This window comes from Hippoglossus hippoglossus, chromosome 16 (genome assembly GCF_009819705.1).
Source record: "Hippoglossus hippoglossus isolate fHipHip1 chromosome 16, fHipHip1.pri, whole genome shotgun sequence".
NCBI lineage: Eukaryota > Metazoa > Chordata > Actinopteri > Pleuronectiformes > Pleuronectidae > Hippoglossus > Hippoglossus hippoglossus.
The window spans coordinates 12,316,776-12,341,581 of NC_047166.1; the positions used below are offsets into that span (position 1 = coordinate 12,316,776).

General features: G+C 47.0%; 1 protein-coding gene across 7 annotated transcripts in view; it reads right to left on the reverse strand.

Annotated features, from left to right (window-relative positions):
* Nucleotides 1-749: 749 nt before the first annotated feature.
* The window catches only part of kirrel3l (kirre like nephrin family adhesion molecule 3, like), a 65,627-nt gene continuing 41,570 nt past the window's right edge, over nucleotides 750-24,806 (reverse strand). For 2 of the 7 annotated variants that reach the window (XM_034609919.1, XM_034609915.1), the window contains exons 2-15: nucleotides 11,162-11,314; nucleotides 10,386-10,535; nucleotides 8,218-8,375; nucleotides 6,569-6,719; nucleotides 6,335-6,440; nucleotides 5,854-6,002; nucleotides 5,592-5,719; nucleotides 4,265-4,391; nucleotides 4,012-4,112; nucleotides 3,106-3,304; nucleotides 2,211-2,330; nucleotides 1,975-2,084; nucleotides 1,719-1,829; nucleotides 1,119-1,610 (exon numbers count right to left, since the gene is read on the reverse strand). In XM_034609919.1, the coding sequence (XP_034465810.1) occupies nucleotides 1,119-1,610; nucleotides 1,719-1,829; nucleotides 1,975-2,084; nucleotides 2,211-2,330; nucleotides 3,106-3,304; nucleotides 4,012-4,112; nucleotides 4,265-4,391; nucleotides 5,592-5,719; nucleotides 5,854-6,002; nucleotides 6,335-6,440; nucleotides 6,569-6,719; nucleotides 8,218-8,375; nucleotides 10,386-10,535; nucleotides 11,162-11,314 (2,255 nt within the window). Of the gene's footprint in view, nucleotides 1,611-1,718; nucleotides 1,830-1,974; nucleotides 2,085-2,210; nucleotides 2,331-3,105; nucleotides 3,305-4,011; nucleotides 4,113-4,264; nucleotides 4,392-5,591; nucleotides 5,720-5,853; nucleotides 6,003-6,334; nucleotides 6,441-6,568; nucleotides 6,720-8,217; nucleotides 8,376-10,385; nucleotides 10,536-11,161; nucleotides 11,318-24,806 lie in introns of all 7 variants that reach the window. The other 5 variants (XM_034609916.1, XM_034609914.1, XM_034609920.1 and 2 more) reach the window with 5 other exon arrangements.

The following is a 24,806-nucleotide window of genomic DNA, read 5'->3' on the forward strand; positions in this document are numbered from 1 at the left end:
GAGCCTGCCGAAGACGCTGCATTTATTTTCAAGCTTATTTCAAGTTCAAGATTGCCGCCATTTTCAAAACCGCCGCTTTTGATTGTTCTGGTAAAAGCCGACTCATCATTTTACAATCGAAAAATACAGCAGAAAACAGTATTCGGAGTCGGACAGCGGTTTTCTGCCCCCCACCCCCGTTTCCCCCTCTGTACAGTTATCACCATCTTTGGGTTTTCATGGCCTAACCTTGTCCATCTTGGTACAACACACAGTTAACATAAAGTCCTTCATGAGAACGAAGGCTAAAATACACATTCTCATCACATCTCCTTCTATCCACCGGTAAGCAACACGACTTGTTAGGGGTTATCATCGGAGGAAGCTCCAGGAATACAGCTCAGGTCAGAAGTATTCCACCGATGATTCGACTCTTCTTTCGTACAGTGCCTGTAGCACTTGTTGGTCAGTAGAGCTAGCCTGTTGTGCAGAATAGTTTGTCTGTCTCTGTGTACAGCTCAGTCTTTTGTTGATGATCGAGACACAAATGTGCTTAGAACTCCTATCGCATGCCAACAAAACACTGAATGAGAGACAAAAATAGCTTGTTCGTATCTGTTTTTTCTTCAAATATGTCTTAGATGGTCATATCTTCGTTCAAAGTATTTTCGAGGTCCTGTTTTTGTGTTGACACAAAGTAAACTCTGGAATGCAGGTAACCGGCTACCCCAGTCGTTTTGGCCACCCATATTCATTTGATTTATTTTCTAGTTGGCCCTCGCACTGACTGAATATCTCCACAGGTTTGAGTTGTCACACAGATAACCTGTCGAGGTATCACACTGGAATCAGAAGTTTGACTGGAACACCACAATCTGCTGAATTCTCCAGCTCAGCAGCTCTACAGTTTGCATTATTGTAGATCCTGCCATCAGTCACAACAGGTTGGTTATCCCATAACCGAAATCACACAACTGCCTCCAAAAATACTGTCCAAACACGTCCTTCAAGGACCGTCCAAGTAAAGAAAGTGTCTGTTCATGTTAGTCCTGCCACACACATACATTATGTGGAGGTGACAATAGTTATCTACTCGCTGCTCCCGTAATCTTCTTTTCTTCGTTTTTCTTTTTTGTCCGTCAGACATGAGTCTGCATACGTTGTGAGGGCCGGCCATAGTCGGACTGCTGGGAGGACACTTGTGACGAGGCATAAGAGAAGCGAGACGAGCTGGACACCTTGCTGGCCTGATCTGATTGGTCATACGCATCCACCTTCTCATAGGAAGCAGGTTTGACGTAGCTGGTGAAGGCGCGACCATAGGTAGCGGGTAAGTAGGCAGAGCCACTGTAGAGCGGGTCAGTGGGATAAATGCTGGTCGCCTGCGCAGGCTGCTGCTGGGCAGCTTGCTGCTGTTCATATGAGGTTCTGCCTGCAGTGGTGGTTGCGTATCGGTGGGAGAAGTCGTAGACTCGAGGCTGTGTGCCATGCTGACCATACATGGGGCTGGGGGAGGGCAGCTGCGATGGAGTGTAGACTGGGCGAGTGTTGGGCACAAACTCAGAGAAGCCACTGCCACGGATGTTGCGGTCTTCATGGCCGCGGACATTGTAGTAGCCGTTGGTGGGGTCCTGTAAGAGTGATGGTGAGAATAAATCATTACTGTAACATGTATGATGAAAATAATGCATGGTTGCTATTTTGAGAGCATTTCCTCAGGTAAGTGTTTTAAGTTTTACCTTGATGTCCGATCGTTCATCCTCCTCCTCCTCCAGAAGGTCGCTGTGTTCTGTTCGCGACGTCCCGGGAGACTCGCTGCTGTTTGGAGCCTGAGGGAAGACCAAGCATTTCTGAAGATTTACTAGGACGAACAAGACCTCACTTGAAAAAGTTCAAATCGAAAAATGAGCATTATATCACAGTATTAATGTGAATTTTCCGTAATCATGAATAGAGACATCTGATATACAGAGGAAGTGGACAAATGAAATTTACCATTGGCTCTTTGACATCCTCCTCGTCATCGTTGCCACGTGTAGCGTTGTGATCACTGTGAACGATTTGAACTCTGATGTCACTCTTGGAAAGACGAGTGCATCTTTTACCTGCGGGGATTGAAAAGTGTTTAAAAAATGTATCAAAATCTATGTTAAAAATGATCAAAATAGCCAAAAAATTGAGAATGTGTTTGAGTAGAAGAATTGGCGAAGGATTCTCTTGCCCATACTGACCGTTGAGCTCACCTTTGCCTGTGTGCCTGCAGCAGAGGGAGACCAGGGTGATGACACAGATGAGCAGGACACAGCCTCCACCCACTGCTCCACCAACAATTATCAACATAGGCAAGGCTTCTGTAACGAGGACAGTAATAGAGGCGGGAGATGTGGGGGAAGGGATGAAATGAAAGATAGTGTCAGCATCAAGAACAAACAGATCAGAGCAAAAGAAAGAAAGAGATCCCTTCATTTGTTCTGCTAATCCCAGGAACGTCAGCGCCCGTATAAATTCATCCACAGTGAGCCCTGACCTGCTCACAGCGAGCGTATGCTCACGCGGGCAATCCGACATCCCGCAGCCGGGCCATTGTCTCTAATCTCTCAGAAGGAAGGGTAACAAGGCCTGACATGCAATGAAGCAATAGACAGTAATCTAATTAGAGATTCCAGGAGATACCGCTGCCCATATCTCTGGAGACCCCACTCTGCTTCGTTGATGTAAATTACTGGCGAGGACCTTATATTTGGTGTCTGCTGCAACAAAGGCTTCCACTGGCATCAGTGTAGTAGTACTACTGCCTAATTTTAAGTTCACTTTAAGGGGCTGCAGCCTGAAACGCTGAGCTCGGCGCTTCGACAGTGACAGAGGATATGAGTCCAACCACAAACACATGTGGCTTCCTCTAATTGACTTTTGTCCCCCGATCAATATCTATGTTATGGGGCAAACATATTCATTAAAGGAACCATCTGCTGATTAAATCACATCGATTGAGGGAGTATAATTAAGATAAGCACAAGGCAGGCGCACTGCTTTCACCTAATCTGGCCCCCTTCCTCAGATTGAGCGAATCCCTCTAACTTCTGCACAGGGGCTATGATGGGCATTGATACTTCAGTCGGTGCGTACCTTGTTCCTTCAGTGTGACCAGGGCGGTGCCGGTGCCGAAGCGGTTCCAAGCAGTGCAGTTGTAGCGCAGCTGGAAGTCCTGCGCCAGAATCTCAGACAGCACCAGAGAAGACAGGACGCCGTGGTCGCTGGTAACCGTCTGCACTGAGTAACGACCGGAGGAACCGGAGGACAGGTCCATGTCTCCAAAGGTCCACACCTGCGGAGAGGAGCAAGAGGACGGACAACAGGGAGTAAGTCACTTTTCTGTGAAGAATTCCTCATCTGTGAGCAAAGCAGAGTCCGGCTCAGCTGTTTATCCTCAGATCCCTGCCTGTGGCCGACTGAACACCGGTCTCTCCCTCTGTTCTGCTTTCTCTCTGCCGACCTCTACCGTGCTCCATGGCTGACATAGCTCACAGGCTCATGTTTAAGCTGCCTCCCACGTCTGCCCTGCAGGTGAGGCCTAAGGAGGGTTAGGTAGCTGCACTGTGAAATAAGGCTGCTCTCTGCCGTCTCCAGCGCGGGGCCAGCGGGGCACCTGTCTCTCACTCCTCCTCACACCCTAATTATCCTCTCTCAGCCCAGCGTACGTTCAGCAGTTCAACGGGGTCAGCCGAGTGATGCCTCTTGGGCCGCTAATTGAATGTGGTTTTGCTGAAACCTGCAGGAAGCCGGCCTCCTACAGCTCCCCCCAAACTCGACAATCTCTCCAGTCAATGTCTCTGCAATTACAGTTGTGAATATGTGTGTGAATGCAATTTGTGAGCGTGTGAGGTGGAGATGAGGCTGGTGCAGAGGTGTGAAGGTGGGGTCAGGGGTAAAGCTCCACCGAGTGTTTGCTCTCATGTGGGTGTGGCTAAAATGAACATGGAAGCTCTTGAAGAGAAGTGAATGACGCACAACACAAATAAGCAGCTCGCTTACAATCTTTTCAGGCGGGGGGCTGCTCTCCACCCGGCACTCCAGCTTGCCCTTGGAGTGCTTCACAGCGTGCTGCGTGGCGTCCGCTGTGATGATAGGTGGACCTGGAAGACCAGTCAAAGAGGGCAGAGAAATACATTTAAAAAAGAGAGATTTTAAAATTCTAATAATAAATTGTCAGATATCAATTTTAATGCTGCTTATTCAGCAGATCCCTCCAAACATCAAAGCAAGTAGCGGGACACCAGCCACTCACCATTCACAGTTAAAGTGACGTCTCTTTCAGCAACTCCAATCCGGGGTACGATGGCCTTGCAGGTGTATGTTCCAGCATCTTCCTGGGTAACATCCTTCAGCTGCAAGGTGTTACCATTACTGAGCACCTAGTGAGACATCCAGAGAGAAAAGGGAGAAATGTGTTACAGAGAGAGAGAGAGCGAGAGAAAGGAGCGAGGCGCTGGGGGAGAAGAGGCGGACAAAGGCGACCGGGACCTTTATCAGTGGCCCCGCTCATTGCAGAAGCGGCGCAGAGGTGGGCTGACCATTGTAACAAATGCTGGCGGTTTGAGTTTAATTCCATTGTGAAGAGCTTTAATCACAACATTAGGCACTCCAGCCACCGCTGAGTGGCCGTGCTGCTGGGGAGATTGTTGTAATTAAACAGTGGGGACAGAGCGCGGCGTACTACGGTGTGAGTGGGCCCTAGCCTTTGGAGCCGCTACGCTCACTCACTGCTTAGCTCATTGATCCTGTCATTCCATCAAGCTGTGATTAATCCATTTACCCCCACTCTCCGTCCCCCCCCCCCCGCGCGCCCCCTCCACCTCCTCCTCTCACCAATTTTTTATTTCAACACACTTACAGAGTAACCCAATTAATCCATTACTCGTGGCTGTGTGAGGAACAGTGGCAGTGGGTGGATTAGAAAAATGTCTGCGCGTTTTCCCTCCGAGGGGCTGAGAGCGTTCACTCTTTGAGATGACAGCATCGCTTACACCATCCCGCAGCATTCTTTACTGGGGGAGTTTTCTCCAGCTTCACCTCAGAAATTATATTAGTTGCCAGGAGAGACGCTCCTATGGGATGTCATCACTGATGGTGTGTACGCTAAAGGACTTTTACCAGGATGAAATAAATTGAAGGTGGAAATGTCCCATTTGTTCCACCTACGAAATTGACTTTGAGGAAATGGGTACTCAAAAAAAGTCGGGGCCGTTTTAGTGTCAGAAAAGCAGAAACGCCACTCGAAAAGTTGCCGCGTATGTTGCAATTTCGGTTAGTTCGGGCCACACCTTGAGACACTTGTTGACTGGTTGATTGATCGATTGATTGACTTAGAGTTATGACAGCATGTCACAATGCTGAATGAATCTGTCAGTGGACAGACAGTTTTCTGCCAGAGGCTTTAGCCCGTAGGGAGCGTGGTGAGAGGAGTTGTTGAAGATTCAGCCTGAAAAAGAATGTGTGGGGGAAATGTGTGAGGGATTCATGCCTCAAGGCCATGCGTGAGTGTTTCTCTCTGGAGGGATGGTGTTGAAGCTTTACCACCAAGATGAGGTGTTGGCGAGTGTTTGTTCCCTTACCACGCTGGAGCCCTGCTTGGTCCACGCCAGGGTCAGAGGAGGGTTTCCAGTCCACGCACAAGTAAAAGATGCATCCATCCCGATATCCACTGTCATTGGCTTTGGCTCCGACAGCAGTCTGGGGCCAACTAGGATAAAGCAACACCGACAGCCAGTTACAATCAATGAGAGGCTGCTTTAACAAAAACATACACTTCTAGAAAATCTCAAAATACTCCGTCTGGCCACAGTGTCCACTATGTTTGCCTCAAGTTAAACTCACATTGGACATCGACCAGGGTGCTGACGTTGGTGCTGCCCACAGAGTTGGACACCTCACAGGAGACGGGGTCTGTGAAGTAAGAGTAGTCCACCGTCACCTCCAGGCTGTCCCCATTTGCCTCCGAGATGGGAACTCCTCCTTTCGACCATCTGGGACGGATGAATAATCACATTTTACAGTCACATTAGTTCAGGGGAGGTACTTAGCCTGGCGTGTCAGCGTAGCTATTAGTTGATTAATGGCCGGTGCCAATCACAATCAAACGCTGCCAATCAAGCGGCCCATTTAGCTCAGTGTAGTCACGTATCTACTTAACACGTTGCTTGGTGTCTTCTCCACTTAGACGGCGTGTTTGCAGCTGATCACGTCTTGGAATAGTTAACCAATTGTGCGGTGACCTTTTAGATGTGAATATCTGCTGGCTCTGCGCGCAGGTTTCCAATCAGAGTGAAATATTTAGATTAAAGCAAAGGATGTGTACCTGTAGCCAGTGATTTCAGGATTGGCCGAAGCGGAGCAGATGAAGAGAACCTTGGCTCCCTCGGTCACGGTCTGAGGCTGGACCGACAGCGTCACGGAGGGGGGGTCTGTGCGCAGGACAACATTCATTTTAATGACATGTATGTGCGACTTCGTTGGATTTTGAATGTGCAAATAGCATGCACTCTGCTGCAATTCTGTGACGGGCATTTTCATAAGCAAGCTGGACACTCACGCTGGACATTGATGGTGATCGATGTTTGTCGTCCAGCGGGAGCAGCTGCGTTCAGAACCCTGCAGGTGTAGGTGCGGCCGGAGTCGCTATCCTCTGGGATGATTGGAAGCATACTGACAGCCGTCTCCCTCTTCCCATCCTCCATCGGCGTCTGCAGAGTCGGGGCAACAATGTTAGATGATGTTTGCTTCACGTCCTAGCAACAGCGTACACACTATATTTTCAAAAGAGACTCCATTACAGTAGGGGGAGTGCTTAAAATCAGCTCAGTGTCACAAAAAGTAAGTCACTTTCCATTTGTGATCGCACAACTTAGGAATATCGCTGTGACACGGCGGGTCTTATTTTTTCATGTGTGAGCCATTTAAATTGCCATCCTGTTCTTTGGCATGGCAGTTAAATCATATATTTTATGATGCAGCAGGGGATATTGTGCTGTTCCCACATTTCTGAGAGTGTTCCCTGTCAGCGCTCCTTATTTGTCATCATCTTTTAAATCTATTTACTGCTCACAGAAATCAATACGCCTAAGTGAGGAAAGGTGTAGATTCTGAGGATATGGCTCACTGCTCTCTCACGTTCTTCCTCTCTTCCTCACACACACACACACACACAAGGAAAAAACACTGTGATGGTGAAGGAGCCTGTGTGTCTTTTGTTTTTTTTGGGGGGGTGGGGGGTTGGTGGTGACAGTGAAGAAGAAGTGTCACACGTCTTTGAGAAGGAGCAAGGACAAGCTGAGCCTTTTCCCTGGACAGTCGAATCAATGGACCAGGCCTTCCACTTCCTCAGCCAGACACACAAAAAGTGTTTTCATGCTCAAATCACATCACTCCCTGTCACCACCCCTCACTCGGCCAAAGCTTCCTCTGCCCACAGCCTCACTCCTTAAGGTTAGTAATTCTTTTTTTTTCACAAAACGATCTCACCAATTAACTCCACACTCATTCATCTCTGTTAGTCCTCTCCTCTCCTCTCCTCTCCTCTCCTCTCCTCTCCTCTCCTCTCCTCTCCTCTCCTCTCCTCCCCCCTTCTCACTGCAGCCTGTCGCCCCCTTAAATGTGGCGTTTAGCGTCATTTAGCGTGGTCAGAGAGCATGAAAAATGTGACACTTTCCCAGCCGTGGCTGGCTTACGCTCCGGCTCATCCCGATTGTGTTTCTGCATTGTTGTGGGTGATTTCTTCTCTGCAGAAACTCTACTGTATGAAACACTCATGCCTGTCTGAGCTTTAGCATGCTCCAGTTATGCTCTAGTGTCGCGGCATTAGCGAGCAAGGAGGGGGGTGGGGGGCGGGGGTTAGCGTGTGAGGGGGCTGAGGCAGAGGAGGAGGGGTGGCAAGCTGGGGGGAGGGAGTTGGGGGGTGTCAGGCGTGAGTGAAAATGGGAGGGGGACTGCAGGGAATGAGGGAACAAATCTTGTGAGAGAAGGGTGGTGATGGGTGAAAAAAAAACCTGAGCGACCACAGAAGAAGGATGAGAAAATAAAAGACGAGTGAAAGAAAAGGAGAGGGGGTATTATACCCTCAGAGAAAACATTTCTGTTTTGAACAGCTCTGCACTTCTTTCTGCCCGCTGTTACACTTTGCAATATCGCGTGGGTGTTACAGATTGAATGATAACGCCAGGCAAAGATCTGTTCTCACTGTACCTTGGAATAAATCGCAGTGTCCATGACCTCCCCATCTCTGTACCAGGTGATCTCCGCAGCAGGTTTGGCTCCCGAGGCTCTGCAGGTGAGGTTGTATGGCGTGTAGGCTTTAAGACGCACAATGGGGCCACCCTCCACCAAGGGGTCTGAAGGAGGAACTGTAAACCAGAACAAACATAACCCTTAAAACAAAGACAAAAACAAAACTCCAGGCCAGCACAGAGCCACAGAGAGGTCACACTGATAGTCAGCATGTGTTGCTCTTAGTTCAGCATCAATAAGACATAACAACAAAAGAGACACACAATATCTTCTCATGACCGAGTGCCTGTTTTAACAAGGTGGAGTTAGAGGCAGAAAAAAAAAAAACAAGAAACAAAAACACACTCAACCTTATTTATTGCCTTTCCTGGGACTAGCATTATTACTCTATTTGCTCTTACTGTTGCAGAGTGATGTTTCAACTGAATTGCTTATTTGTTCATTTATTTGCATGGTTTTGCACGCACCACTGGCAAGCCAAGCGTGCCACCCCTGATGAAGGCGTCTATCTCCCCAACCAATAAGAGAAGGCATAAACATGGGGTTTGTGCTGGCCTTTCTCGCTCCCTCCACCGAACCAATTTCACTGTGTGTATCTGAATTGTCAGAGGTCCTTCCGCTGCCGCGGCACGGACACTAATGGAATCCGAGTGCTAGGTGATTTTAATTTCCATGCCGATTCCCCTGACTGCACTCCCGCCGTTGACTCCTTTGACTGTGCAGGATTGCTTTGGTCTCATCTGGCCACAATGATTTACACACACACACACAGGCATGTGCACACATAAAGAATTCACAGAAAGAAAAAAAAACATGTCTCTCTTTAACATTCCTTATGTCCAAACATAAACATAAATTGCAGGTTATGCACCTGATAACATTTTTTTCAAGTTCATTTATCTTTATGCCAAAAATGCTCCATCAAATGCAGATAATGTTTCCAAACCACCAGTCCTTCTGAGTGCATTTCATGTAGAAGTGACAGTTTTATCAACTTTCTCTGCAGCCTCCGCACAAACATGCGTGTGGCTGTGTGTGGGCATGTGATGGCCGCGCTGCTTTGTGCTGCTCTGTGCGGTTTTGACAGTTACGACGCAGAGAGGCGAGCTGACGGACAGGGCCGAGCTGTCGGAATCAAATCGTTTGGTTGAAACGCTGCCACATTCTGCTTGTGAGCTCGATGTGCTTTTTCCTTTTCACGGCGCCCTGTGTGTAGCGCTCTTCACCCTGCCGCTGTGATACACGCAGAATACACACCTTGGCAGCAACAGATACTGAAGATTCTACAGCAGCCTCTGTGGTGAAAGCGCTGCACTGGGTTGAGCATCATGCCTGCACTTGTTCCCTATGAGTCCCCCCCCCCCCCCCCCCCCCCTCAGTCTGTGTACTTGTGGTTGAATACACAGTATGGACAAATGACAGGACTAATTAATGGAGTGATATTCCTTTACATGCCACCAGATGCCAGCAGTGCTTTGGCGATTCCAATTCCCCCAAGACCTGCCCCCCCCACCCCCTGCTCCTTCTCCTCACCAACCCCCCCCCCCCCACCCCCACCTCCGAACGTCTGTGTAAAGAAGTAGATCACTCACATCACGTTAATGTAAAAAGCGCCTTGCGGTTGACAAATGTTGTGGCTCACTGTAAAATGTGCTAACTGTGCAGACCCTGACTTTCAAGCGACTACGCAAGTCATTTGTGACTGCAGCAATCACATTATCCAAGACGTCCACAGCCTTGATTATCGCTTCAGAGGGGTTTCCTTTTTTTTTCCCCGGTTGGATCTCATGGCTGAGCTTTGCTTGGTTTGAATTATGCTTGCAGGACATGATTTTTTAACCAGGAAACTAGATTTACAACGGGGTTATCTTTGAGGGATGATAAGAAATGACTCTGTGAATTGCAAATCACTTGGAAGTACGTTTCAATGAATTTTTTATTTGTCAAATGTTAAGTTGTTGTTTTGAAAGATTATCTTTTTTGTAAGTTGAACATTGGAACGTTTGTCTCCACACGTCTCTATCTTGTGATGAAGACACTCCCCTGGTTGTTCCCAAGCGCTGCCAGCCTGCAGGCCTTGGCGCGAGGGCTGGCGGTGAGGATCATGTATGAGCTGTGTATCTTACCTAGTACAGTGAGCTTGGCACGGTGGGAGCGCAGTCCTGCCTGTGTAGCCTGACACTCATACACCGCGTCATCCGCCAACTCTGCCGAATCGATCAGCAAGCTGTGCTCGCCTGATAGCGGGTCGCCCATTAAGGAATAGCGCATCCAACCTGCGTGAAGCCAGAACAGAGAACAGAGTCAGAGATAAACAAACAACCAGCAACAAACACATCATGAAAAGGACTATAAAATGAACAGACTTGTGTCTCGAACAAAGACAGGACAACGTGGTGCGGCTCTTTAAGACACAAACGAAAGCAAGCAGCACCTCACTGCGCCAGGCATTGAGCCGTGGGGTTAGCGGAGCAGCGTGGGGCTGGGAATGCAACACGTGAGAGGGCTGCTGTATGAGGAGTCTGTCCTTTAAGCACAGACACAATAAAGATGGGGTGGCTGAGGTCGAGAGGAAGCTTCTCTACCTTCTCTCGACTCTACCACACATTTAAATGTCAGCGTGTGACAAAAGCCAATTGATTATCCACCTTCCTACAAGACCCTTAAAATGCTAAACAACAAATTAAAGTTTGGTGTGTGCAGCAGTAGCCGGCCTGTCTGCAGTACATTGTTCTCTCACCATTCATTTGTGTAAAACCTCAGCGGTTGACAGAGAGAGACTCGGTCTCTAATGAGACCTGGCATTGATCGCGGTAAGACAGACAGAGACAGAGAGAGCAATAAACACACAGAAAGCGGTGGAGAAAAGAGGGAGGCAGAAATAAGAGGTCGGTGATAATACCTGGAAGGTCTCTTTCTCCTCCCAGTGCAAGGCCATCTTTGGTCCACTGTACCATTCCCCGGTAACCCACGATCACACAAGGCAGAGTCACTGACTGACCGGACACAACCACCTGGTCCTGGGGCTGCTGGGAGAAGTAGGCTGCTTGGGTGGCTGCTGGGAGAGAGAGAAGAGGGGGGGGAAATGGTGTGAATATCGCATCTCTTCGATTAATATTTTTCATTATGGTAGATGGACAATTTATACTGAAGGCAGCACCCTGCTAATGGCATTTCAGAGAGTGTAATGGCAGTAGGTTTCTGCAGTGCCAGCAGAGATGAAGCAAGAGGAAAACTTGCACTGTAAGTGGTGTGAAAAAAAAAAACCGACGACTGCAGGAGAGCAGACTCCTGTGAACTGGTCTGCTCACTCTACTGTTCTCATGGTGCTCGCTGAGAGAGTTGACAAAGCTGACGTGCGAAAATATTCCCCCCCCCCCCCTAGAAATGTAGCTTCTAAGAGGAAGAGTCAGCTGCACCTCATAACTTATTTAACTCTTTCCCAAGACCATATGGTTATATGCTCGCTGACATGAAGCAAACACACTTCTGGGGAGGGAAAATCTGCCATTATTTCAGCGTGCTTTTTGTAAAAATAGATGTTAAACAATCAAAACTCCATTAAAGCTCCCAGGGGACCCATCCGTTTAGAGACTGCTGAAAGTCAGCGAAGACACCTGCCACTGTTTCGCTGCAGTGTTTAAGTACGGCACATAGTCTCACCGGATTGGCTGGCCTGCCTTCACAGGCATACAGAAACAGCGTGTATACGAATCCACGGCTCCAACTGTTCGTGGCACTATGCTAAAGATTGAGTATTACATACCCTACTGGTAGGAGATGATGGCAACACTCCAGAGGTAACTAATCCTCGGGAGAAGGTGGGAGGAGAGGGGGAGAGAGGCAGTTGGTTAGTTATCTAAGTGGGGTGTCTGTGTGAGTCTGGAAAAGGACTTAGAAAAAACCTTCCCTCATTCTCCTTCTCTCCCTCTTTGTTGCTCAGTGGAGAAAGGATGGGAAGGGGGACAGAGAAAGATAAAGAGGGTTCTATTCAGGCAGTGCTAAGCCCCCCCCCCCCCCCCCCCCCCCCAAACTGCTTCTCTTGGTGGGAGCGCTTAAACAGACAGGGTTGCCCCCCCCTCTCCCGGCAAAGAAAGCTGCTGAAAGGAGGGCAACATACGGCGGCCAGAGACGCGCTATTGTCCTCTTGTCCCTCTCTTTTAATAGGCCTCTTCATTTCCAATCAATCCTGCTAAATGCAAGTTTAATAGCTTTTCAATAGCAGCTTTTCCCCCCCAGAGGGTAGCTGGGATTTTCTCTCTCTCTCACCCCCTTTTCTCTTTCCACGGCTCTTCCCCCTCTTTCTCACTCCATTCTCTAAATTTCTTTTTCAAAGGGGGGCTTCCGAGGCTTGTTGGCAGTGTTTATTCCGCACTCAATTATCCACTTCATCTCGGGCTGCACCATGGACTGAACCTTGCCCATTGCCCCCCCACCCCATCTCCCCTCGCAGCCCCCTGCCTCTGTCACCCAACAGCACAATTACAGCCGCCAAACAGTGAGCTCATCAGGAACGTGAGCTCTCCGCGACGCAGGCCGTTGTGGTTGCTGACAACTGCCTCCAAAATCCATTTTCACATGTAGCCATAATAGCTGTTAATAGACAGCTGGACCGAAAAAGGGATCAGGGAACAATGCGTTTTAGCCCATCAATAATGTCTCCCCGCACACCATTTTTTCAATGAGTTTGAAAAGATTATTGAGCCGTGGGTGCAGGTAGACTGTATGTGTGTCAAACACTGTGGATCAAAAGGGGCCAATTTGAGAGCGTCAATGAGAAATGAAACGTCTTCTTGCTCAGGCTATTAGGCGTTTAGCGAAGGCTGGCATTTTCTCGTCATACCTTCAAAAATGATTTTTTTATTAAGTCTGCCTGCATGTCCCCAGCATTCTGCCATTTATGAGCCATTGAGCATTTTCATCCGCCTCCCCTTTGCAGAGCGAGGTAGGGATTTTCCTCTTTGTACTTGCAACAGTACAAACATTGATTGCAATTAAGTATCTTGCCCAGAGTATCTAAATGTTTACAATGGGTAATAATTCACTGCATTGGTGGATTGTTTAGAAGGATTACATGCAGTGAATTGTTTTTCTTTACCCCTCCCACATACAATTTCTCATGCTCACATATGGCAATTAACACTATGCACACACACACATATGCAGCCGTATAAATATAGAGTACAGAGTATGCACTATAGCGAATGTCTTCACACCGTATGAGTGATTCATTGCTCTCCAGATCCCTTATTGAAAATGCTCAGCAGAACATCTCGACTGGCTAATGACTCATGCCAGATTCCTTTAATTCCTCCTTGCTGAATTAGACAATTCTTTGACGGTGTATTAGCAGCTTAATTACATGAATACATTTCTGAACGGGAGAGAGGGAGGAACAGAACCAGACAAAGAAACAGTGGAGGAGAGGCCGTCAGAAGAAGTATTGAGCTGTGGGTGTGAAGAGGCTTGTTCCTGATGTGCTTTAGTGTCATCGAGACTCGTGCACATACACAAACACGCACCACAGCTACTCGTGTTCCCGCCAGACTCAAATTGAGGAGCTGGATTGTTGGCTGCATCTGAATCATGTTCCAAAAAAGCAAGATTTGAATCCCCTTTGAAATCCCAACGTTTCTACAGTGGATGTGCTTTTTATTTGGCACGTTGTCGTAAATGTTATGCAGGTAAATGTGTACAATGTGAATTAGTTCTGCCACATGTGTTGAGCTTAATGCTGCTTTAAAAGCAGTTAAAATTTCAGTCTCTGTCACAGAAATACAACATTTACTCTGTTTTTTTACCTTGTGTGTGTGTGTGTGTGTGTGTGTGTGTGTGTGTGTGTGTGTGTGTGTGTGTGTGTGTGTGTGTGTGTGTGTGTGTGTGTGTGTGTGTGTGTGTGTGTGTGTGTGTGTGTGCGTGCGCGCTTTTCCATCCCCCAGTAACAAGGTCAAAACACATTTGGCCTGATACATTTTAATCCGGATTTCTCAAAATGGAATATCATTTCACGCCGCTGGATGCACATGGGGCTAAGTTTATGTGTGTGTGCATTTCTGCCTGACTGTGTGTGAGCCCAGTGTGTGTGTGTGTGTGTGTTTGCCTATCTGAAAATGTGCTATGTATGTTTATGTCAGTGTGTGTGTGTGTGTGTCTGAATGTGTGAATGAGGGTGGGGCAGTGTTAATAGGGAAAGCAACTTGTCAGGCACTGGAGGGCACATTTAGCAGTTACTTTGACACAGTGACTTTGCTGTTTTCTGTCACATGGTCGGAGTTAAGTGCAAAACAGCCTCTCAGACTTGGACACAACCTGTTAAAGAGCTTTACGTTGACCCTGGCACTGCCTGCACTCGCTCTGCTTCATCTGAACTGATAAGAGATACATTCACATCAGGAAGGATCAGGAAGAGATGGACAGATGTCAGCAATGATCCGTCCACCGCTGGGCATCTGCCTTGATAGAATTAGATTGAACCAGTCAGTCACTGTGTGTGTGTGTGTGTGTTTGTGTGCACTGAAAATGTGCATGGGTAAGTGCTGGCCATGATGCTAAAGACTGGGAAAGATAATGGCACAACAGATGACCTTTAGATAAAATGTGGCACTAACATACACAGCACAGTGCATTTACCACCAAGTCACCGCAGTCATAATCTGTTACGGCATTTTAGTAATCTCACACACACACACACACACACACACACACACACACACACACACACACACACACACACACACACACACACACACACACACACACACACACACGCACACACACGCACACACACGCACACAAAACCCATTCCACTTGATTCCAGGCCATAAGTCAATTTAACGCAGCATTCAAAAAGTCTGGTCCTTCAAATAAAACATAAAATAACATCAGACTCTCTTGTTTGTAACAGCTCAGGCGATGCACTCTGTCCATTTCACCGTGCTTTTACAATGACACTCAACTGCATATGTTCATTTACTCTTAAGAGGCTCCAAGCTGCGTTCGCAGAGTCTCTATTTTAGTCCTGATTTTATTCCATGTCCTCATTCCCATCCAGTGCAAAGAGTGCAACATCCAGTCCTGTGGGCTCTATAAATATAAGTGCTCTCAACTTGACTGGACAATTTGCTCCCTGCAGTAATAATTCAAAATGTTAAAAAATAGCGCCCAATATCTACTTGCATTCTTGCCCCAGAGGTGGAGGCAAAATTCGGAGCCTGGCTGGTGTGAGTATTCCACAATAAGAGCCAGAGAGGAGAAAACGAGGAGGAGAAACAGACGAAGAAAAATAACAGGGCAATTGGCAAAAAAGTGTCAAGCTTGGAATAAACAACCCTTTTCCCCAAATGCCATCCATTGTGCCTTGTCTAGATAAGGCTTCTAAATCGGGCTGGAAAATGCAAGCTCCATTTCTCTCTGTATGGAATTATTATCCCTTTGTTTTGAGTCAGGCTCTTTTGTCTTCCTCTTCCTGCGTGTGTGCTTGTGTATGCATGTGCATACACATAGACAGTATTGCTGAGGTAGCTGAACCAAAGATTATGTCCCAAAGGGCACCCTGCACCCATCTCATGTTTGATTTGGCTACTAAGCTCATTAACATGAGTCCTACAGAACTTCTGAGGGCTTGAAGGGGGGGCTAACAGCAGATACCACCCACTAACTTGTGGCACCCAACACATGCACAACATGTGGGAGCGGCACGTCTGTGTTATTCTTCGACTTGGATCGTTGCAAGCTTCAGTTTGTGCCCGTGCAGATGGCCTCCGCTTTCTTACCTTCATGCGGCCGGGACTCTTTTCAATCCTTTCCCTACCACGTTGCATTCCAGCTGCCCTCCCTCCCTCCAACTCTCACTATCTTTTCTCCCATTCTGCGTTTTTGTGCCCAAATTGCAGTCTAACAGCTTTTTAAGAGCTGTTTTGCTGGAGTTTAATCCTCCTAGCCTCCCCTTTCAGCCTTTATTCCATTGTGGAAAATCTTGGCTCAGACCTAGACCCTTTTTAGAGAGTGAACCCGCTCATCCACCCTGCCCCCCTTGCTGCACTGATGATACCCCCACCCAGGGCATTCTCTTAAATTCCTGCATGCCTCTGCAATCCAGCCCCATCCTCTCATTCCTCTGTTAAGCACTCATATGTCTACAGTCAGTGAGCCATGATCCTTGAAATCAATGCCTAGCAGGGACCCTTTGAGAGTTATATAAGGTGTTACTAATTGTTGATTTGCTTTCTCCATGGCCCTTTCTGCCATCACTCTGCTTTCCCAGACTCCATGTCAGCTGTCATCTCTTGCCAGCCTCTCCCTTGCACTTTCTCTGCGCACCTCTTCCTCTCCTCTTTCCTGTATCCCATGTCCCCTTCTCTCGCTCTCTGCATCCCCGGTGCGAAAATCAAAGGGGTTTGTGTCAGCTTGTCAACACAACACTCAAGAAAGCGGGGCAGGGGGAACAACAGGATAAAAAAAAAAGAGCTGCTGCACGTTAGAAAAGACAGGAAAACTGAGGTAAAGTAAAAATGGAAAAAGTGGGCTCCTGTCAGCTTCCAATTGCAAAAGGAGCCGGCCTGAGAGGGGACTGATGGAACGCTGTAATCAGTCTGTCTCCGAGGCTGTCACCACGAGGTTTTTCTCTGCTGGAATAGGGCACTACACACATCAGGGCAGCAGCGAGGCTGATCGCATGGGCAAGCAGCGGCAGAGTTTCTCCCTGGGTACCTGCTACAACAGATGCAGTGGATAGAGTAATAGAGTGGTATGCATACAGGGAGAGGAAGAAGGGAAGGAGAAAAGGAGGGAGGGGGTGAAGGGGGGGCAAGAGTGCTGATGTGACATAGTCTGTGTGTGAGTGTATGTGAATGGTTTGCGCACTCACTGTGCTGCAGTGCCCGACAATGTGCCATAAATACACCCGTTCTTGCACTGTCTTCTCGCACTCGCCGCACACAGACGCACGCTCACTGTCACACACGCGGTCCCATATCTTTAGGGTTTCCAGTGGGCAGAGGCATCTCTCCGAGTATAATTCTAGCGCAGCTTTTAAAACAGCTCCCCCCCACTCTGAAGCCAGGAGCCAAAGAGCTGAGAGCTGACTCCGGGTAGACAGATAGCAAGTGACTGGCTGGCTGGCTGGCAGGAGGACAGGAAATAAAAACGCCAATAAAAAAAGGGGAGAAAAGAGGAGGGAGTCAGTGGTGGCGGTATGAAATTGTCTGTACACATCAGCCAGCAGTGTTGACAAGATGGTGATTGAGCTAGTCTTGTCATTCCGTTCCTGCTTACCCCCTGGTGTTTTAATTGCAAGACAGCTGCTGGTTGGATCTGTGTCACTGTTCCAGCCCTTTTCTGTCTTCATCACCCCCCACACACACACACACTACTTTTTTTCCCTTTGCCTCTCTATGTCGCAATTTCCCTCTCCGGCTCCCTCCTCCTCTTTCAGCAGTGTTTGGATGGAAGGGCTTTCAGTATAATTTACTGTGCTTTTAAATCATTAACTTCTTGTGCCGTTTGCAAAAGCCCTGGTTTAGTGTGTGCGTAACAGTTGACATGGTGGATAAAACAGCAACAGTGTGCAACATGGGGAACTCAAAGATGGGACAGGATTAAAAAAAATAAAAATAAGGGGAAATCTTTTTCCCTGATGTAGACACGACAAGTAAGCTTAACATATAAATATATATATAAATAACAGATTAAAAATCCATAAAACAATGACAAGATAATGGTAAAATTGCCTCCATCTCTTGCTTTTTCTAAAAGGCAGTGGAAATGAAAACAAAGGAATTCTCTACATAGATTCTGTACTGGGACTCTGGGCCTAATGCCCTGGGGTGTCAATTAATTTAGTCTAGGGATTTGCGGCCTACTCTTCCTAATTGAGCCCAGTGGAGACCCCCTTGGCTCTTCATGATAGGAAGTAGTGCGTTTCATAATTAATACTTTTTTCCTTTATTATTATTTTTTTAATGAGGGTGGTAATGTTGTAAATGTATGCATCTCATTAGAGTAAAAGGGCCACATACGCTATTGTTCACTTGTGCAGTGTTTGCTGCTGGTGAGATGAATAAGAGCGAGACGCATTCAGGGGCAGCAATGGCACACTGAAGTCAAAGCTGGGCTTTTGTGTGTGTTTGAATATAAAACACAGCCAGCTCAATGAGTGTCTCATTAGTGTTGCTTAATATGTGTGCTTTTTAAAGCTTAGAGGTTAATGCCCGACTTGCCTCCATTTCACTGGAGCTCCCTTTAATTTGATGCATAATTCTTTTTTGTCAGCAGCTGACAAGAGCCTCTTCAGAGAAAGCGGCTGAGCTGTGTTGTGAACTCTGCATCCAACAGGAACACAAAGGCACGAAAACACTTCTAATTAAACCTGTTTAAAATGTTTCTCCTCACTTTGCTCCTCCACATTACCGGAGACGTCTCTGAACTGTCCTATCGTCCCATCTCTCTGTCCAGGGAACATAACTCCTGGCGATTAAACAAATTACCTCCACTCCCAGGAGAGCCATAGATCCTGTGAAAACAATAAGTGTGTGATTCACAATGCTGCCACCTCTCTGCTCGTACAAACGGCCTTCAAATTGCCATTTATTAATCAATGTCTGTGGTTAGTCTGTGACCAGAATCTCTGCTCCCTTTCATCGGGAGGTGGAGAAAAGACAACTATTAATTTAACATCAAATGTCACAGTGTCTATAAGCTAAAAGATTCCCTTAAAATTACTGATGACTAAGAGCTACCGGAGCACAAGAAAGAGCTGGAAAAAAATGTTACCTGCCAACCCTCAATACATCCTGCTTTGTGCTGAGAAAGAGAAGGGAAGGGGAAAACTAATTTCCTGAAACTTCAATTCTTAAGCGTTGATTAGTAAAGGAGCATAATTAGAGTGAAATGTGAAGTCAGGGTTTTTGTTCAGATTGCGCTGCTTCCTCTAGAAAAATCAGGCCATGATTAATGAATAAATGATTAATGAGAGAACTAATTAATCAATTAATTATTAAGCAAGCACTCTGAACAAGAAACGGGTAGGGTGATGGTGAACAGTGGATATAAGAGATGGTTAGGGTGTGTGTTAGAGAAAAAAGGATTTAGGATAATCTGCCTTGTTTGTTCTGTCAGTTTGTTTTGTCTTCCGTTGCAGGGGAGGATGAGGAAGAGGGCGGATGGGAGGAGATGGAAGACTCAGCCCTTGACTTGAGCTTCCTGAGTCAGCCAGCGCGGTCTTGTGTGAGAGCACTGCCCTTAAAATGCTGCATTTGCGAGTTCCATCATGTTGGAGTCAGGTACTTAGGTTATGAAGTAGTGAAGCCCGGCATAAGATTTGCCAACAGCAGCGATGGTGTTTGCATCGAACGGCGACGAGCCACGCGAGATCAACACCTCTGAAAAAGGCTGAGGGTGACATGAAGTTCCCTTCCCTAACCAGTCGTCTCTCCTCCCCCTGTCTTTAACTAGGACACCCCATCAATCTTTGATAATGTGCAGCGTGGGTCTCTGCTGTGTGACCAGGCTGATGAGACATCACAGCAGGGATTGATGTATGAAATAAGGCTCTGAGAGTAACTGTGATATACCGGACCATTTCAAGTCAGGTTTGACCTTTTTTCCCCACATATTAATCGTCGCTGTTAAAAATATATGTGTGGTACACCACCCCATGGACTGGCAGCTCAGCACATCTTATTCTTTAACATGTGCTTCTTCTATACCTTCAGCTTAGTAGAGGTGGGGGGTTTTCCGTGCCTTCCAAACGTCCCAAGAGCTACTACACATCCGGATATGGGACACAAAATATTATTTCATAAGCCGATGGGTTTATTGTTTCTATTAAAATGCAGCATTACTCTATAAAGCTGCATTTCCCCCACCTCCCCCTGACACCCGGAAACACATCCTCAAAGCGAGAACATGAGAGAAGGATCTTTCATCCCTGCATATCTTTCCTGGCGTTTACTGCTGGCCTTATTAACAGAGTTGTGAGTGACGGGGGCCGAGTGTGCAGGCAGAGTCTCGGGGGGCTTTGATGGAGGCAAACGATGGAGCTGCAGCAAGCTGAGGGCAAGATCATTTTTAATGTTTATCGGCTCAAAGTGCTTTGTAAAGTTCTTTGTCTGTGTACCGTCTTTCCCTGAAACTCATTTTACTTCTCTGTGCGTTGTCGTCTATTGTTTTTTCTCTAACGACCACTGGCAGGACTGGTGCTGCATTCTGTCCTCAACATACCATGGCATTGCAGATTTCCTCAGAGTCGACTGGGTGTGAATAGTCTTTGTCACGCTGGGTGGGTCCGCTCATTGACTATGAAACCCTGGACATATGGTGGCTGTGTGTTGGGATGTATCGCGGCATAGAATACCATGGGTTGGGCTCTTGACCCGTGCGTGGCCTTTAACAATTTACCGGCTGCACCAAAGTCTGTGGCTTGATGAACTTAAACACTTCATTATGCACTCTGTCTTTGGGGTGTGTGCTTTCTTCAGGGTCTTTAGAATGTGTGGTCTGCAGCCGGGGCAGATGTGTACTATGTGACTGTTTTACCAAACACATAACACGCGCCTTCTCTGCAGCACCACTGACACACACAAATGGACACCCACTTTGTCTGCGACACATTGCTTGCACGGTAGACGTAAAGCAATGCTAGACGGTAACAGTGCATGTATCTTTGACGGCCAGGCTTCTACAGAGAAATCTCCTTTTGTCCTGGTGTGATAAGCCAGTTAATTAAGTGTCTAACAGGAACGTCTAGAGCATCCGCTACGGTGACATTGGCTCCAAAACAGAACCACATTACACAGGGAGCTGAGTTCAGCTGCTATCCACCCTTCTGGTCGAAATACAAAGAACCTTTTTTAGCAAACCTGAAACTTTTGAAACACGTCTCTTGAGGCCCTTTCTCTCTTTCAAGCATTTTATCACTCCATCTGCAAAGCAAGACTTTCTTTGCAGGTCACATCTACTGAGAGGCCTCAGGTTCGGGGCTCTGATAAACAAGTGGAGCGTTACAGGCTCTTAAGCCCATCTGGTGAGATGATCGATCATTAGACAGAGTGTGAAGATAACTCCCTCAGCTTGCCTGCTGGCTACCACTGATCCCATATCACCCTCGCAGGATATGGTATGAATCACAGGAAGTTGAGATCAATCTATATAGATTGTGCCGCTTGATTACAAATGAAAAAAAAAAAAAATCCCATTTGGCTTAGCCACTCGAATGCCTCAGAGTCTGGCTGCGTTTGTGTGAATGTGTGGGTGTGTGCAACGTGCGCATCTACGTGTGTTAAATAATAGCCTTTTAACTTTCTCCTTTTACCGATTTCTGATGTTGTTGATCCCTCTCCACAATCTCTCCTACCTGTACTCGTTTACTCTGCTCAGTCCATCCTGCTCTTAAATCTCCCTTCTTGAGGGAGTCTTCTTTTAAATCTTAATTAAAACAGACTCCAAAACCCCCCACCCTCCCAGGGGCTGGCTGAAAGCAGCTTAGAACAATCAAGAGGACGGATTAGTAGTGAGAAGAAAAGAAGAAAAGAGGAGATGCAAGAGAGAGAGAGAGAGAGAGAGAGAGAGAGAGAGAGAGAGAGAGAGAGAGAGAGAGAGAGAAGGGGAGGGGGCTGGACAACAACAACGAGTGAGGAACGGCAAAGAAAAATATTGAGAGGAGCGAGAGGACTGACCCCTTTCCTTCATCCCCCTGATCCTTTCTCCTTCCCCCTTCGCTCTGTCTCCCGCTCTCTCTCGGGGCTCAGGAGTCTTGGCCTGACCTATTGACATTCAGCTTCTCGGCAGATTAAGCAGCGAATGGAGCCTCTGCAAAGGGTAAACACACTAGAGGAACAATGACCAACAGGCGGCAACCTTATTGGATTCTAATTAACTGCCAGGAGAGATGGCTAGGGGCATGTTAAGTGCTGTGGGACACAAGTTAGAGCACCAGATCTCAAGTACCACAACTCACATCACCAACACTCCCCCCCTTTCCTTGTAGATAGTCTCTGTCCTCCTCCTTTATCCCTTCCTGTAGCTCTCTATCCTTTACCATTCTCCTTTCTTTCAATCTATTTGCCGGCTGTTTCACATATGGCCCAAGAGAATGGCAAACAGAGGCTTTCTAAAAGCGCTCCTTGGAGAGCTATTTGCCATCCTTCTTTCCTGGGCTACCTCTCCCCTTCTCTCTCCTCCTCTTTTTAAACAAGATGGAACGAGGCTCATGCCCTAGAGGTAGCTGTTTGAGCGATAAGGTTAAAATAAGCTGAAAAATAGGGAGAGATTATTTGATATTGAACAGATTGAATTATCTGGTGTGAGGGATGAAGGAAAGCAAAATCATTTTTCTGCATCGCCCTCAGGAGGAGCCCTACCTGAGGGAGTGAGGGAGCTAAATGGGAAGGAGCAAAGAGCTGAACCTGCAGTGGTCACAAATCGGAAAACACGACCTGTTCTTTTCTTTGTGTTTTTGAACTCCTGTCCAATTAACCACCGTGCCAGTTTGATTGTGAGACCGGGCAGGTTTCTCTGTATATGTATTTCTTAGTGGTGGAGTGGAGTGAGTCCTCCATACTTGGAGTTGTCCCCTCATTAGCCCGGCTCACAATGGTGCTGTGGTTTCCAGGGTCCCCTGTATGGAACCACGGGCTCTAATTAGAGTGTTTTCATTAACGTGTTAGTGTGGGAGAGCGCCATGGCCATCATGGGCTGAGGCTGACACAGAGAGGGGAAAAAAAGCAATGCCCCACTGGAGACAGGTCATCGTCGCCTCTGTAGGCATGTGAAGCAATTCATTAATTGGTGAGAAAACACACACACACACTCTCACACCTCAGTGTGAATACACATACTAATGTTATGGGTATTCCATGAACCTGTTGCTTGTTAACACATTACCTGGGATCAAAGCGGCAAAGGCCGGAAGGTGAGAGGACTAGAGGAGCCATTATTTGTTGAGGAAAATTGCAGCCCAGTGTTATGTTTGTCCTCTGGAAAACCAGCCAGAATAGAGGTTTCATTCGTTTCACAAAAAAAGGAAAGATCTGTTGCCTCGTCACCATCATGTGAGAGTCTTTGAAATCCTCAGAGACCACTTTTTTTCTAAATTAAAGCTGGGTGGAAACTGGAAATGAATCGGAGCTTCAGTTCTGAGCCGAGCCTGGAGGTAAGAAAGGGATCCACATGACCACTGTGCATTTCCACACCATTACAACAACAGTCATGGCTGTAATAGGTTGAATTGGGCCATTGATTTCTCTCATGCACCCTCTTTTCCACCCCCCAAAAAACTGGTTTGTGCCAGTTCTTAAATACAACCAGTTCTTTTTTAACAAAAAAATCACATGCTCAATGACAGCTCACATAAAACCCAAAGTTTAGGCCAATAGAACCACACAGACTTACATACACAACTAATACAATATGACCCAGCTTGAGTTCCTGGGGAGTTAAACAAAGGACTGAGCTTAAATTGGCTTTTAAAGAACTCTCAAGCACAATCAAAGAGTTGACTTGAGCTACTAGGGTGTGTCAGTGGACTGTTTATAGAAAGAAGGGGAGTTAGGCCAGGGTCTTTAGTGCACTGAATGGATAATCTAAAGTGTGACGGCTCAAGAGCTTCCCTCTTCAATAGGGCCTCCAATCAGGCCTGACAGACCCTCAATCTGTGGTCAGCTGTTTTAACTGGCCTGTGATTGAGTGGCTTCATTAAGAGCCTATTTATCTTTCCCTGTATCACAGTCCTGAAAGAGCGGTGACATGCTAAACACACCCACGCACTGGCTACATGTGAACCTGAGCAGATGCAAAACTGCATTAGCGCACACAGCTTCAGGTTCCAGATAATTCAAAATAATTTTTATATTTTTTCAAAACTGTGCTGGTGTCAATAAACTTCTCTTTTACCGGACTACCTCTATCATTTGAATGGCTTTCCTGTAGCTTTTGAACATGAAAGTTCTCACTAGAAAAATTGTCTAGGCTGTAGACCAAGTAGCCTGTGATTCCGTCGAGGGGTTGGCATGTTGAAGTGTAATACCGCCCGCACAGAAAAGCAGGAAGGGTCAGCCCATGACCTCGCCCAGACAGAGACCCTCCCAAACAAGCCACAACAAACAGCTTTCTGTACCCACTCTCTGCTTTTGATCTGAAGAAGCAGAGATGCAATCTGTCGCCTGTCTCCTCTCTTCTCTTTTGCCCTTTTCTCCTTTTCTTTACTGCATCTCCTTATATCTCTCTTTCTCCTCCTGCTGAGCAGGTGTATTAAATGAGGTGACTATTCCAGCAGCATTGGGCCGCACCTCAAAGTGCAGTCTGTGAAGAGGGCTTTTCTCTCCCTCCCTCTTATCTTTTATCCCTTCCATCGCCCCATCTCCTCTACTCTCCCTTTTCCTTTCCCTTTATCCTTCTCCATCCCCTTTACTCCTTTTAACGTGTTCTCTTGCACTCTTGAATGTTAAAATGCAGAGGTCCATGCCTCTCATCATTTTGAATTCATCTACACCTCCCCTGTCTATCTCCCTCTGTGCATCTCCCTCTCAGCCTATTGTCTATTTAGCTATACA